Source organism: Gossypium arboreum, chromosome 9, assembly GCF_025698485.1.
Source record: "Gossypium arboreum isolate Shixiya-1 chromosome 9, ASM2569848v2, whole genome shotgun sequence".
Classification (NCBI taxonomy): Eukaryota; Viridiplantae; Streptophyta; class Magnoliopsida; order Malvales; family Malvaceae; genus Gossypium; species Gossypium arboreum.
In genome coordinates this window covers 60,719,676-60,735,390 of record NC_069078.1, presented here as the reverse complement: position 1 = coordinate 60,735,390, position 15,715 = coordinate 60,719,676, and the positions used below count along the sequence as shown (strand labels likewise).

Sequence of the window (15,715 nt, the reverse complement as noted above, 5' to 3'; positions counted from 1 at the left end):
GTTAATGAGTTGCTTATTGATTTCTTATAAGCTTACTATGATCTGTAGGTGTGGTTGGCCGAATATTGTAAGGGGTTAATACGTAGTTCGCATTTGAATAGTTAGATTAACGTGTTAGTAATCCAATTGTAGGCAGTTCGTGTGTGGATCTCGTCAGCATATCGTTGCAAACAGGTGTGTAACTAACACCCTCTTTCTTAGTCTTCGGCAAAAGTCGAAAAGCCGAAATGCCGAAAATCGGTATTTTGTAGATTTGCGAGTGTGCGAATGCTCGTGAGGTAAATCGATTAATGTTTTTGGTAAGCTGCAAAATTTGGACTGCAAAGTGCATGATTTCTATGCCCTCGATATTTTTGGGCTTAATGGGCCAAAATTGGAATGATGGGCCAACGGCCCAATTCGGTAATAACCCTCGATGCGTGATAATTGTTAGTACGTGAAAAGTAGGAATATGCATGAAAACCCTAAAATAGATAAATTACTGAAATACCTTTAAAAGTGGAAAATTTACGCTTTACGCTAGTAGATAAATTACCAAAATACCCCTAGGTTAAATTGACCTAAATGCATGTTTGATCGTTGTTATTTATCGCATGCCATGTTGTTATTATCGATGCATGGGATTGGGATATTGACGGAGGAAGTACTGAAAGTGGCTTGTCCACGTCTTGGAGGCTTTGCCTCAATTTATCGATAATCGAGCAAAGAAAGGGCTGTGGAGTATTAAATTTGGGTGGGTTGAGCTATTCCCCACATGGAGTGTAGGGCTGGTACGGGTAGAGTGTAGTGGTTGGTGGGTTGAGTAGTCTCCCCAAATGGGCTTCCATATGTTAATGATGTTGCATGTATTTTGAAATGGGCCTATGGGCCATCTTTATTATCTGAATAAGGGCTAAGGCCCGGTTTATTGTAATCTGAAAAGGGCTCGTCCAAGACCATCATTACTGAATGGGCTTAGGCCCAATAGGCTTGAGCTGACTTGGGCTTTGAATGGGTTTTCCTTACACACTGAATTTCCCTAAACTCACCCCTTTTATTTTCATCCAAGCAGGAAATCCCCAACCATAGTGGGCTTGGAGTCGTGAGGGAATTCGAGTGGCCACCGCTCAAAGTTTGGTTTTCTTCCGTGAACTGGACATCCTATTATTTACGTTGAGGTTTGGGTTTTAAATGTAATAAGGCCACTTAATTATTTTTTATGGTTTTAATATGTATTACTAAGATAGGTATTGCTTATTTTATCTGTTGAAATTGGATAGCTTTAGGGCGCGTTTTCAAAAACAACAATTGATTTCAAAATAACACGACAACAAACAAAGCTTCCGCAATGAAAGTATTTTCCAAAATTAATTCCTAAAAATGACTTAATCAAATCAGTTTCCTAGAAATATCCATGACGTTAAGGTATGGCAATGGCGGTGTGCATGTCTAGGATTGGATTCGAAGGGAGCTTGGTACTTAAGTAGTCTAATAGACTCACCTCCTCTTTTCTGGTTTCCTACCTGGTGCACAGCTTCCATTCACTTTAACCTATAATGAAATTATCTTTTAAAACACTAAGTAGGTTTTTCTGGATCAACAATATAAAATGTTTTGAACGCTTCGATGTGGCATGTCGGATCCGGCCATAACGTCTGAGCTGGGTTTGGGGTGCTACATTTAGTGGTATCAGAGCCTAGGTTGCAATAACTCGGCTGTGGAATGGGTTTACAAAAACAAAGATTTTCAAAAACGAAAATTTTATAAAAAATGCGAAAAACTCGATTTTTAAAATTTAGATATTTAGAAGGTGGCATTCCGAATCTCCGGCCCAAGCCTGTAAGTATTACTCTGAACTTTTCTGAATATTTTCCTAAATTATCTGTTTGTACTAAAATCCTATTAGGATACTCTAGATAGGATGATACTGAAACCATAGGAAAATCTGATAAGAGACTGAAACTGTAACTAGACTTTGATTCTGCGAAAACAAACTCTGAACTACTGTCTGATTCATAAAACATCTGTAATAAACACTGAAATATTAATTGATACATAAAAATTCGTAATCAAGATAATACGATATGAGTATAAGAGGCCGTGGATGGAGCCGAGTGAGATCTTCGTCTTCGAGACATATGCCGGGGGTGGATGCACCGGTACCATCGGCAACAGAGGTAGAGTCTCATGACCGTGGTGCCGAGGATGATGCCCTGTCACAGGCAATGCTTCATGTTCTGAAAAGGGTTGCCGGGGCAAGTACGGGTAATGGAGTTTGGGGATCTATTTCTGAACGACTTCGGGCTAACGGAGCGGAGATCTTTAGGGGCATGTCTGGTATAGCCCCGAATGTGGCGGAATATTGGTTGGAGGCCACAGAACGGATTATGGACAACTTGGACTGCTCTAAGGAGATTGTGAGTGGGGTATCTGTACTAAGTCCTTTGGGTCACTCGGTTAGGGTAGACAAACTGTATAGGGATGTACCCTTAGAAACTCAAGGTAGGATTTTCCCTGGAGATCTGATGGAGTTACCGTTCGGAGAGTTTGATCTCATTTTGGGAATGGACTGGCTTGTTAAGCATAAGGCGACCTTGGATTGTGCTGCTAAACGAATAGTGTTAAGGACCACAAAGGATGAGGAGGTTATAGTGATAGGTGAGCGAAGGGATTATTTGTCCAATGTGGTGTCAGCTTTAAGAGCCGAAAAGTGGATTCAGAAAGGTTGTGAGGCCTATTTGGCATTTGTAAGTTAGTCGGAAGGGGAGGGATTGTCAGTGGATAAGGTTAGGACTGTAAAGGAGTTCCAAGATGTTTTTTTGGAAGAGCTTTCAGGATTGCCTCCGAACCGAGAAGTGGAGTTTGGAATCGACTTATTGCCTGGAACGGCACCAGTGTCTATCGCACCGTATGGAATGGCACCGAAGGAGTTGGTGGAGTTAAAGGCACAAATTCAAGAGTTGTTGGATAGGGGCTTCATTAGGCCAAGCGTGTCTCTATGGGGAGCACCGGTGCTATTCGTGAAGAAGAAGGATGGTACAATGCGGATGTGCATTGATTATCGCCAGTTGAACAAACTGACAATTAAGAATAAGTATCCACCGCCAAGGATTGACGATCTGTTTGACCAGACTTAGAGGGCTTCAGATTTTCCAAGATCGACCTTTGATCCGGATATCATCGATTAAGGGTCAAGGAGGCGATATCCATAAGACAAAGATTCAGGGACTCGGTATGGTCATTACGAGTTTACGGTTATACCATTTGACTGATTTAACGCTCTGCGCAGCGTTTATGGATCTGATGAATCGTGTATTCAAACCATTTTTAGATTAGTTCGTAGTCGTCTTTATTGATGATATCCTGGTATATTCTGAAACTGAAGCGAAACATGATGAGCATCTCCGTATAGTGCTGCGAGTGTTAAGGGAGAAGGAACTCTTTGTGAAGTTCAAGAAGTGTGAATTTTGGTTGAGGGAGGTAACCTTCTTAGGACATGTGGTCTCTGCCAAGGGATTAAGGTGGACCTCGAAGATTGAAGCAATTTTGGAGTGGAAGCCACCTAGGACGGTGTTAGAAATTCGAAGTTTCCTAGGGTTGGCAGGATACTACAGAAGGTTTGTGGAAGGTTTTTCTGTGATGGCAGCACCTCTGACAAAACTCATAAGGAAAGGAGTACCGCTTTGTATGGACCGAGAAGCGGCGGGAAGCTTTTGAGAAGTTGAAGAAAGTTCTGACTGAAGCACCTGTGTTAATTCAGCCGGAGTCTGGGAAGGATTTTAGTGTGTACAGTGACGCATCACACGTGGGTTTGGGCTGCGTGTTAATGCAAGAGGGTAAGGTGGTTGCATGTGCATCATGATAGCTTAAGCCTCATGGGGGGAACTATCCGACTCATTATTTAGAGTTGGCAACAGTGATATTTGCACTTAAGATTTGGAGACATTACTTGTACGGAGAAAGGTGTATTATATATACAAACCACAAGAGTCTTAAGTATTTGTTAACTCAGAAGGAGTTGAACCTTAGGCAAAGGAGATGGATTGAGTTGCTTAAGGATTATGACTGTTCGATCGAGTATCAACCAGGCAAGGCTAATGTGGTAGCCGATGCTTTAAGTCGTAGAACCGTATCTGATCTGAGAGCAATATTTGCTCGTTTGAGTCTGTATGATGATGGCAGTTTGTTGGCTGAATTGCAAGTAAGGCCAACCTGGGTGGACCATATTAAGGAAAAGCAGTTGGAAGATGAGTCTTTGGTTGCTCGTTTTCAACAAGTTAAGGAAGGAAACTTCGAGTTCGGTTTAAATGGTGATGGAGTTCGTGTTTCGAGGAAGAATTTGTGTTCAAGGACTCGATTTAAAGCGGAACAATATTGAAGGAAGCTCATGGGGACTATGTGCCATGCATCCCGGAGGGAATAAGTTGTATCACGACTTGCGATAATTGTACTGGTGGCCTGGACTTAAACGAGAAGTAACAGAGTTTGTAGGGAAATGTCTGACATGCCAGCAAGTGAAAGCTGAGCATCAATTACCCTCTGGATTGTTACAGTCAGTGAAGATACCACTTTGGAAGTGGGAGAGGGTAACTATGGACTTTGTGAGTGGGCTGCCCTTGACACCATCAAAGAAAGACTCAGTGTGGGTGATTGTGGATAGGTTGACCAAATCGACCCATTTTATACCTGTTCGTATTGACTTTTCACTTCAAAAGTTAGCCAAGTTGTATGTGGCGGACATTGTGCGACTTCATGGAGTCCCAGTTTCAATTATTTCTGATCGGGATCCCAGATTTACATCTCGGTTTTGGCAAAGGTTGCATGAGCCGTTGGGGACGCGATTGAATTTTAGTACGGCTTTCCATCCCCAGACTGATGATCAATCGGAAAGGGTTATTCAGATTCTGGAGGACATGTTGAGGGAATGCGTGATTGACTTTCGAGGTAGTTGGGAGAATTACTTGCCGTTGGCAGAATTTGCGTACAATAACAATCACCAGGCGAGTATTCGAATGGCACCATATGAAGCACTGTATGGACGAAGGTGTCGTACACCTAGTTGTTAGACCGAACTAGGAGAGCGACAAGTTCTTGGACCAGATTTGGTAGCTGATACTGAGGATAAGGTCAGAATAATTAGGGACCGGTTAAAAGAAGCATCTGATAGGCAAAAGTCGTATGCAGATTTGAAGCGTAAGGAGATTGAGTACTCAGTAGGTGATATTGTCTTCTTAAAGGTTTCTCCTTGGAAGAAGATATCAAGGTTCGATAAGAAGGGCAAGTTGAGTCCGCGGTTCATTGGGCCTTATCGGGTTTTGAAGCGAGTAGGCCCAGTGGCTTATCAGTTGGAATTGCCTCCAGAGTTAGACAGGATTCACGATGTTTTTCACGTCTCCATGTTAAGCCGTTATCGTGCTGACCCTGCTCATGTCCTGCCAGTTGCAGAAATTGAAGTTCAGACTGATTTGACCTTTGAGGAGGAGCCTGTGCAAATATTGGCTTGAGATGTTAAGGTTCTCAGAAGGAAATCATTCCGTTAGTGAAAGTACTTTAGGCGTAATCATGGAAAGGAAGAAGCTACTTGGGAATCGAAGAGACTATCGTCAACAATACCCTCAACCGTTGGATCGTAAATTTCAAGGACGAAATTTCTTTAAGGATGGTAGAGTTGTAACGCCCCAATTTTTGGGAATTCTGTGAATGTTGGCATAGGTTTAATTATGTTAATGGGCCTCTAGAAGGCCCAAGCTTAAGATAGAACCCGCAATTTTAGTTAATTTTGTTCCATAAGAAAAAGGGGTGAAATTATGAAATAGGACCTATGTGAAAATGTTTGAAAATGCTATAAGCTAAATTGAAGTGGCCAAATAAATAGGAGTGCAAAATAGGAGGATTTGCATGACAAACCTCCCATTTTACATGAAGTGGCCAGCCATCATGTTGTTGCAGACAATATGAGCACTTGATATCCATAATTCATGGTACAAATTGATAATGGGTTAGGTAAATGTTCCATGATAATGGATTAGGTAAATATTCCATGATAATGGGTTAGGTAAATGTTCCATGATAATGGTTTAGGTAAATGTTCCATAATGGGCATTTCATGTCTTTTGTATTAAAGAATTAAATGGATGAAATATGAAATTTTATTAAAAGAAAAATGGGTGAAAAGAACAAAGTTTTGTCCATCTTTGTTCATCATAGCCTAAAGTTAGAGAAGAGAAAGGAGAGGAGAAAGCTCTTGAATGTTCGGTCACTTGGGGAAGAAAATTGAAGGTAAGTTCATGGTAGTTTGCTTCTATCTTGATGTTCATGAGTTCTTCTTGATTCTACCTTAACTCTTGAAGCATATTTTGGTTTTTGGTTGTGTTGTGAGCATTTGGTCATGAATTAAAATGAAGGAAATGGTTGTTGTTTCATGTTCTTTTGATGAAAAATGGAAGATACGTGAAGTTGAGCCAAACAAATGAGCATGCATGTGCTTAGATGCTAAGGGGAAAAATCGGCTAATATGTTGTACTTTAAAATGATGAAATGGAGATTATACTTAAGTAAAATCATAGATATGTGATGATTGATTGGAGATATACATGTTTAAATAACATGCATGCAAGTTATGTGTGAAAGAGTGATTTGGTAATAAATCTGCTTGGGACAGCAGCAGTAACGTGACTTTGGAAAATCACCATAAATTGTGAGAGATGAGTTAGAAGGTGAATAAATTATGTAATTAAAGCTTAATTAGTCTAGTTTCAAATGAAATAAATGAGAACATATTTCAAATTCTGTACAATGAGAAATTTGATTCGTAATGAAGAGTGGTCAGATTAGTCAAATAATGAAACATGGGAAACTTTAAGAAAAATCTGGTATTGATTGGCCAAACCAAAAATTCTGAAAATTTTATGGATAGAAGATATATGAGTTTATTTTCAGGGAAAATTAACGGCACTTGATTTGGAGTTTCGTAGCTCCAGTTATAAATGATTTAGTGACTGTTGCTCAGGAAGATAGCTTGCAGTGAAATTATGATTATGTGGTAAACATTGACAAAAATTTGTTAATGAGTTGCTTATTGATTTCTTATAAGCTTACTATGATCTGTAGGTGTGGTTGGCCGAATATTGTAAAGGGTTAATACATAGTTCGTATTTGAATAGTTAAATTAATGTGTTAGTAATCCAATTGTAGGCGCTCGTGTGTGGATCTCAAATCGATATCGTCGCAAAGTGTGTAACTAACACCCTCTTTCTTAGTCTGGATCGGCAAAAGTCGAAAAGTCGAAATGCCAAAACCGTATTTTGTAGATTTGCGAGTGTACGAATGCTCGTGAGGTAAATCGATTAATGTTTTTGGTAAGCTGCAAAATTTGGACTGTAAAGTGCATGATTTCTGTGCCCTCGATATTTTTGGGCTTAATGGGCCAAAATTGGAATGATGGGCCAACGGGCCCAATTCGTAATAACTCTCGATGCGTGATTCTGTTAGTACGTGAAAAGTAGGAATATGCATGAAAACCCTAAAATAGATAAATTATGAAATACCTTTAAAAGTAGAAAATTTACGCTTTTACCCTAGTAGATAAATTATCGAAATACCCCTAGGGTTAAATTGACCTAAATGCATGTTTGACTGTTGTTATTTACTGCATGCCATGTTGTTATTATCTAATGCATGGAATTAGGATATTGACGAAGGAAGTACTGAAAATGGCTTGTCCACGTACTGGAGGCTTTGCCTCAATTCTATCGTAATCGAGCGAGCAAAGGTCAAGAATCGTGGAGTATTAAATTTGGGTGGGTTGAGCTATTCCCACATGGAGTGTAGGGCTGGTACGGTGGAGTTTAGTGGTTGGTGGGTTGAGTAGTCTCCCAAATGGGCTTGCATATGTTATTGATGTTGCATGTATTTTGAAATGGGCCTATGGGCCATAATCATTATCTGAATAAGGGCTAAGGCCCGTTTATTGTAATCTGAAAAGGGCTCTAGTCCAAGACCACTCGCTACTGAATGGGCTTAGGCCCAATAGGCTTAAGTCGACTTGGGCTTTGAATGGGTTTTCCTTACACATGAGTTTCCCAAACTCACCCCTTTTATTTTCATCCACGCAGAAATCCCCAACCATAGTAGGCTTGGAGTCGTGAGGGAATTGAGTGGCCACCGCTCAAAGTTTGGTTTTATTCGTGAACTGGACATCCTATTATTTACGTTGAGGTTTGGGTTTTAAATGTAATAAGGCCACTTAATTATTTTGATGGTTTTAATATGTATTACTAAGATAGGTATTACTTATTTTAACTGTTGAAATTGGATAGCTTTAGGATAGCGTTTTCAAAAAAAAAAACAACAATTGATTTCAAAATAACACGACAACAAGCAAAGCTTCCACAATGAAAGTATTTTCCAAAATTAATCACTTTTCCTAAAAATGACTTAATCAAATCGGTTTCCTAAAAATATACATGACGTTAAGGTATGGCAATGGCGGTGTGCATGTCTAGGATTGGATCCGAAGGGAGCTTGGTACTTAAGTAGTCCGATAGACTCACCTCCTCTTTTCTGGTTTCCTACCTGGTGCACAGCTTCCATTCACTTTAACCTATAATGAAATTATCTTTTAAAACACTAAGTAGGTTTTTCTGGATCAACAATATAAAATGTTTTGAACGCTTCGATGTGGCATGTTGGATCCGGCCATAACGTTTAGGCTGGGTTTGGGGTGCTACATGCTATCTCTCTTGCATAGCTTGGCTGGGATAGTTGCAGTCTTGATAATCTAGATACATAGGAATCGGACTCTGTGGCGAGAAGCGATCTCAGTGTACTTCTGTTCAACAACTCCTTTTAGAGTAGTGTCACGGTATTTCTTGTACATGTTATGATAACCAGTACGACTTTGGTAGCGGAGCCATATACCATAATTCTTGATCTTGGTAGGGTTCTTCTCAAATATCTGCAGAGAAATTTGATTTAGATACCAAGCATTAAAAAGAAAAAAGAGTAATATAATGAGAGTTAAGAGATCCTTGGGTAAATATTACATTAAGGGGTGTGGCCAAAGGGAACAAATTAGAGAGAGAGAAAAATACATGTAGGAACCCATTTTTGCCCGGGCCTGTGAAATGAAATAAACAAAAATTTATAAACCAAATTAAATAAATAAAGTGTCCCTGTTAATGTCCAATTTACAATAAACAGGCCTAAAGGCCTGATAACCCAAAACTCGGTTATATTTTACAGCCCAATTAGTCTAAACTACCCAGCAGCCCATTACACCCTCAACCCAAAGATACACGGGGCCCAAAAGGCCGAAGTCAGTTAGCAGGTTAGGAAACCCTAGGGTTTACAGAAGCTTCGCGCCGCAAGCACTCCAATCGTCACGTCACTTCGTTCCGCGCCGTTCTAGTGACCCTTCATCGACGCTTCCATCGGCACCGTGACTCCAGCTCCGTATCGTGCCATAATCGGCGCAAGAATCAACACCAGTGCACTCACCGCCGTGATATCCTCGCTGGTACCTGCCAAAAAGGAAAGAACCACAGCAGAAAAGAGAAGCAAACATGGAAAGAAATCAAAGATTTCTTTCACAAAATGTAACAATTTACAGAAGGCTATAAAAGCCTCTTTTCTAATCTGTAAAGGACACACGATTCATCAGATATAAAAAAAACAGAGAAACAAATTATATTTTTTAGCTTTGCCAGAAAACAAAGGTGATTCTTCTTGTTTTATTTTCTTTATTTTCCTCTTAGGCACCAGCATTTCATACATACAAAGTACTATAAAGAAAATAAAAGAGGATTACCTCTCGATTCGCTGTGAAAAGCGAAGTTTTTCGAATCCCGACCGCCGTACGTGGCGGAGTCGACAGCGGCGCGTGGACGCGTGGGAGCCTGATGACGGAGGCTCGACGGAGTTCCGAGGGCTTGCTCTCTATCCTCTTTCAGAGGTTTTTTTTAGTTTCTTTTTTAAAACGGGTTAAAAAATGAATTTCTGGGGCTGAAATATGGCTTATATAGCCCCATGGGAACGGCGTCGTTTTGCTTAAAACGATAGGCTTCAATACGGCGTCGTTTCAAAGGCAGGGATCCGCGCGTTGACCCGTAACCTGGGAAGGATCCGCGTGTTTTTGTTTAAAGGGATAATTGCCCAATTGATCCTTCCGCATTTTTAATATTTATAATTCAAATTTTATTTTATTTTAATTTGGCCCTGACCTTTTATTTTTGTTTCAATTTAGTCCTAGCTGCTATTATAAGGCCTATTTCGGGAACGACGTCGTTTTGGGATTAGGGTCAAATTACCCAATGAGTCCCTCAGATTTTAGCGCGTGTTTCAATTGAGTCCAAAATTCATTTTATTATTTTAAAATTAACCATAGAGTTTTATTTAAATTCAATTTTAATCCTTTTATATATATATATTTTATATAATTTATTTATTTTAAATATTGTGTATATTATTTATTTTACTTTAAACCTTATTTATATGTAAAAATATTAATTTTATTTGTATTATTTATTATATTATTTATATTTTATTGTATCTTATTTATTATATTATGTATAATTTTAAAATTTGTAAATTATTATTAAATATTACATTTTATATATCATTATTAAATATTTAGTATGTAATATTCTAAAATTTACTATAAAATTTTGTTCCTATTTAACATATTATTATTTTTATAAATATATATATTTAGTTATTATATCATATAGTATATTTTTATATATATTAACCATTTTAAAAATTCTCTTTTATTATTTATATATTTTTTAAATATTTTATTTTTTAAATACCTCATTTATTTGTAATTGTATTTAGTTTTTATCTTTATTTTTGACTTATTTTTTATATGTTCGTAATTTGTTTATTATTTTTGTATCCTTTTTGTATTTATTTAGTATTGTTTTAGTATGTTAATTTTATCTCATAAATTTTTATTATATTTATGTTATTTATTGTTTTATTTATTTGCATAAAATTGATTATCTATGTTGATATTTTAAATTTTATTTGCATTAAATATTATTGTATATATGTTATGTAATTTATATTGTTATATTCATTGTTTTCTATGTTGTATTTTGCATGAAATGTTAATGTATGTACATTTATGTTATTTATGATTATATCTGCATGAAATGTTAATATATATTATGTAATTTATGTCGTTATTTATTATTTTCTATATTATATTTGCATGAAATTTTAAAGTATGTATCATGTATTTTATATTATTTTAGTATTGATATCTTGTAATATGTTAAATGCATCGTTGTTTTAAAAATTTTATATTTCATTTAATCCAAAAGAATTTTAAAAATGAGGCAATGTTTTTTTGTATTTAGGAATTCGGGAAGTAGTTCCCTAACATGCTGGGTTGCCATTTCCCGTTTGTCTAAATGTCTAAAGTGTCCTTCTAAATAGATTTTTTAAATCACAAGATGATTTCAGTTACAAAAGTATAAGAATATCGTGTCCAATCATGCTGGATGTGATGTTTGTACTCTTTTGGAGCGAAGGAATCTTGATTTTCAACTCAAATTATTCCGGTTTTAAAAGGGGACCCTATTTTTTAAATTCTTTCAAACTTTTGACATTAAGATAGAAAACTATTCAATTTGGTACCAATTTTGGACGTTGCGAGGGTGCTAATCCTTCCTCGTACGTAACCGACTCTCGAACCTGTTTTCTCACATTTTCGTAGACCAAAATGTTTTATAAGGTGATCCAATCACACCTAAAAAGGTTGGTGGCGACTCCCGTTTTCAAAATCTCCCTTTAAAAATAGTTTCGACAATACACACACATCACCTACCCTACATTTAAGATGTTTGGCATGAGATGCTCTAGATGGAAAAAAATTCGATGCTCCTGAAAGCAAGGACTTTTCCCTTTCCACTGCACACGAGAACAAGAGAAAACATGCGAGGTTGAGTCTCAATATTAATGATTTACGTGTCTTTTCTCTGGTGAAAAAAATAAACACATAGATTCAATAAAAAGTATCTTCTTTTGGCCATTGATTAAGAACTTTTCATACCTGATTCAGGCTTGAATCTTCATAAATGTTCTTAGAAAAGACCAAGCGAGCCATAATTTGCTTCAAGCAATCATATGAAAAGAAACTTCAAAAACTAAATAAATCAGCCAGCTATTGTCTTTTGATCTTTTTCTTTCTAAAAGTCATTACTTATCACCCAATCTAGAACTTTAGCGACTTTAGGAAATCTCTTCATCGAACCATTTGAAACTGCTTGGCTAAGGATCCGTAAAGTTACCTCATCAGGTTGAAAGCCCTGCACTACCATTTGAACCATTTGAAGATATTAAGCTTCATGTTTTCATACGTCATATGATACAAGATCCTTTGAATTATTGTAGAGTTTCCTAGCCTGCATGCAGTAGACAAAATTGCATTGAAAGTGACCGCATCAGGCCCATTCACATCCCACTCAAAATGGTACAAAAGCTCCATGGCCTCATTAATATTTTTTTCTTTACAAAAACCACTCAAGATAGTATTATACGACACATTGTTTGGCTTAAAGCCAACTTTCATCTTGCACTTCAACTGAGACAATGCTTCTCTTGATTTATTCTCTTGACATAAACATTGGAAGTAAATATTATAGACAGCAACATCTGCAGTTCCATTGGAAAATATATCAAGCAATAGTTCACATGCATCCCTTACTTTTCCTATTTTGAGCAGGCCTCCACACAAAGCAGCATATGACTATGAATCCGGAGAAAGACCTTTTTGATCCATCACCTGAATTAACTCAGAAATGTCATCTAGTCTATCTCTATGGAAAAGCTCACGAAGAATGACATTATAAGGAAGCAGATCAGGGTTACAACGTTCCCTTTCCATCTTACTGACGAAGTTCATAGCCTCCTCAAACTTCCCATTATCAAAAAGAAACTTAACAATTATCATGTACGTAATCACATTAGGCTTACAACCATTATTTTGCATGAAATCCAGCCATTGAAAAACATTATCTTGCATGCCTTCTCTACAGAACCCATAAATCAAAGCAGTATAGGAACACACACTATGAACAAACCCTTTCTTCTTCATCAAATAAAACAATTGCAAAGTAGTATAACTTCGACTGGTCTTGCATAAAGCCTGTAGAATAGGATTATAACAATAAACACTATAAATATAACTCTTTCTCAAAAGAACAGAGAACACAAAACATGCATCAGAAACCATCCCAGCATCACTAAGCATTAAAATAAATTTATTCAAAGTTGGTTCTGTTGGGTGATAATCATACCTCAACATGAGCTCAAAAACAAGAAGACCATCAAGTAAATTCCCTACTTTGAACGTTTTTGATAAAGAAGTAAAGGATGGAACAAAATGATTTCTATACATCTCTTCAACAATAAAAATTGCATGTTTCAGATCACCAAGAAGTAACATTCCATTAAGAAGGGTATTAAAAGTGGATGCAACTGGTGGAGGACCAAATCTCTTCATCCCGGTATATATTTCAACCAACTCTTACCAACACGTGTTCTTAGACTTCAACTAAAAGTACATCAAAGCATTACAATCATACACAGTTGGTTTCCCATCAATGTTTTTCATCAAATTTAGAGTAGAGAAAGCATTGCTAAAGTCACCTGAGATAGCATAACTCTGCATCCTCTGTTGTAATCCAGGATAGTCAGAAACATGGGTATCGATTTCTTTGAAGTAATCTACTGTATTTAGAGCACATGAAGTAGAAAAACGAGCTAGAACACGAAACTTTCTGTAAACTCTACATGAATAAGTAACTGCAGAAGATAAACAAAAAGGCATGGAAGTTTGAATAAAAAATTTAAACTTGGGAGATACAATTGCATTTAATAAATATTTGTAGGTACCCTTTCGTAGCGGATACAAAGAAGAAAGAAGAAAGGGAAATAGAAGAGAAGAAAAGAAATGGAGAGGGGAATAGAAGAGAAGAGAAGAAATGGTCATTTTTAATGGTGGAATTGAAACAGAAGAAAATCGGTGTTCTTCTAATTTTCCTGAATATGTCTTACCGAATTAGAAACGGTAAGACATTTTCCAAAATTAAGGGGTTTTTTTCCCGTGTTTTGTATTTGATTTTCCCTTGGAAAAATATTTTCAACCAAACAAACGACGAAAAAGCCTGAAAACCTTTTCCGGAAAATATTTTCCTTCCAAACAAACAGACCCTAACTCAAAACAAATTTTCTAGAGTCCCTATAGAATTTCATACTTCTCAATTGAACCTCTAATTTTAATTTTTTTTGCACTAAATAGTCCTTATTGTACAAAATTGTAATCTAACTTTACAATTTAACCCTATTTCACTTTTATCCTTAAAATCTATCAAAGTAACACCAAGAACTTCAATTTCTCAATAATAGCAACTACTATTAACCTCAAAAATTCTAAAAATTTTAGCATTGGTAAGATAGCTCATGATCTAAGGATTCCAAAAACCTAAAATTTATGGAAAAAGGATCAAAATATACTAACCAAATTAAGCTTCAAAATCTAAATACCATGGCCGAAAGCTCCTTCTACCTTTCTTTTGTTTTGGTTTTTGCATGCAAGAAATGAGAGGAAATGTTTTGATTTTGTTCCACTTTCCGTATTATATTACTAGATTATGTTTTATTTTAATTTAATTTATTTTATATATTTACCCACCAATTCTCAAAAGTTTTAACATATATAATAATAGTATATAATATCTATACTTTACAAAGTCATGATCGACTATTATAAAAACATAACTATAATGGCATAATTATTATATAAGTCCCTAAAACAATTCCTATCTTATAATTTAATATCTTTTCGCACTTCTATCACTTAAGTAATTTAGTTCTGTACCTTAATTAAAAGCTAATTCAGCGAGAATTTCTAACTGAAATTTTAATTCACTTCTAAGATAACTCCGTAAATATTTAATAAAAATATTTATAAGTCTGGTTTATGGAAATGGGGTCCCGAAAGTGCACTTTTCAACAACACTGATTTTCGGGTCGTTACATTTTATTCCTTTGAGTTAAATTCGTTAACTCAATACAATCCTATTTTATCTTATTATCATCATTGTGTCTTCTTAATGATTCATATGATTATTGTCAATAAATGAGTGTGATAAATTGTTCATTCAAGAACAAGCAACCCATAACCGCTTTCCATATTTATCAATCTACACAATGTCAACAAGAGGATATCGTTAACTATTTAATCGAGCTATGAATTCCATTATTGCTAGTAAAGCCATGATATACACAGGTCATGTACCCAATATATCGGCTATGGGCTCAATCATATTTAGAGCATAAGCCTCAACTTATATTAAAGCACATGAGATACATGCACATGCTCAGTGACTAACTCAGGATTTAGGTAAATCACACCATGAACATCACAAGTGAATTAATTCACAAACTAATTCAGAATTAATTCATCTTGAATCCAGTCTACTGTATCATTCTTCCAATGAATACATCTACGTATCTACCTGTGGAGTTAACTTCTTCGATAGCCAAGACTAACTATTTCCTCAATTGGAATTGTAGACGACATAACAATCCTTTTAAGTATTTGAATCAAATGCCCACTTTGATTCTTTTACGAGATAATGAACTCATTTAGATTATCTACTGAAGTAAGTTGTTTTTCTTGTAATGTAAACGTTCTTATAGTGCCACTTATCATCAGTTTAAACTTAGA

At 36.4% G+C, this 15,715-nt stretch overlaps 1 protein-coding gene across 1 annotated transcript; it reads right to left on the bottom strand.

Moving 5' to 3' along the window:
- Window positions 1-11,985: 11,985 nt before the first annotated feature.
- On the bottom strand, window positions 11,986-14,192 carry LOC108456031 (pentatricopeptide repeat-containing protein At3g49730-like). Its single transcript, XM_017754623.2, has 2 exons — window positions 13,633-14,192; window positions 11,986-13,129 (listed from the first exon to the last, which is right to left on the bottom strand). The coding sequence occupies exons 1-2, from the start codon at window positions 13,684-13,686 to the stop codon at window positions 12,731-12,733; spliced, it is 453 nt and encodes a 150-aa protein (XP_017610112.1). The 5' UTR covers window positions 13,687-14,192; the 3' UTR covers window positions 11,986-12,730.
- Between the last annotated feature and the right edge of the window lie 1,523 nt (window positions 14,193-15,715).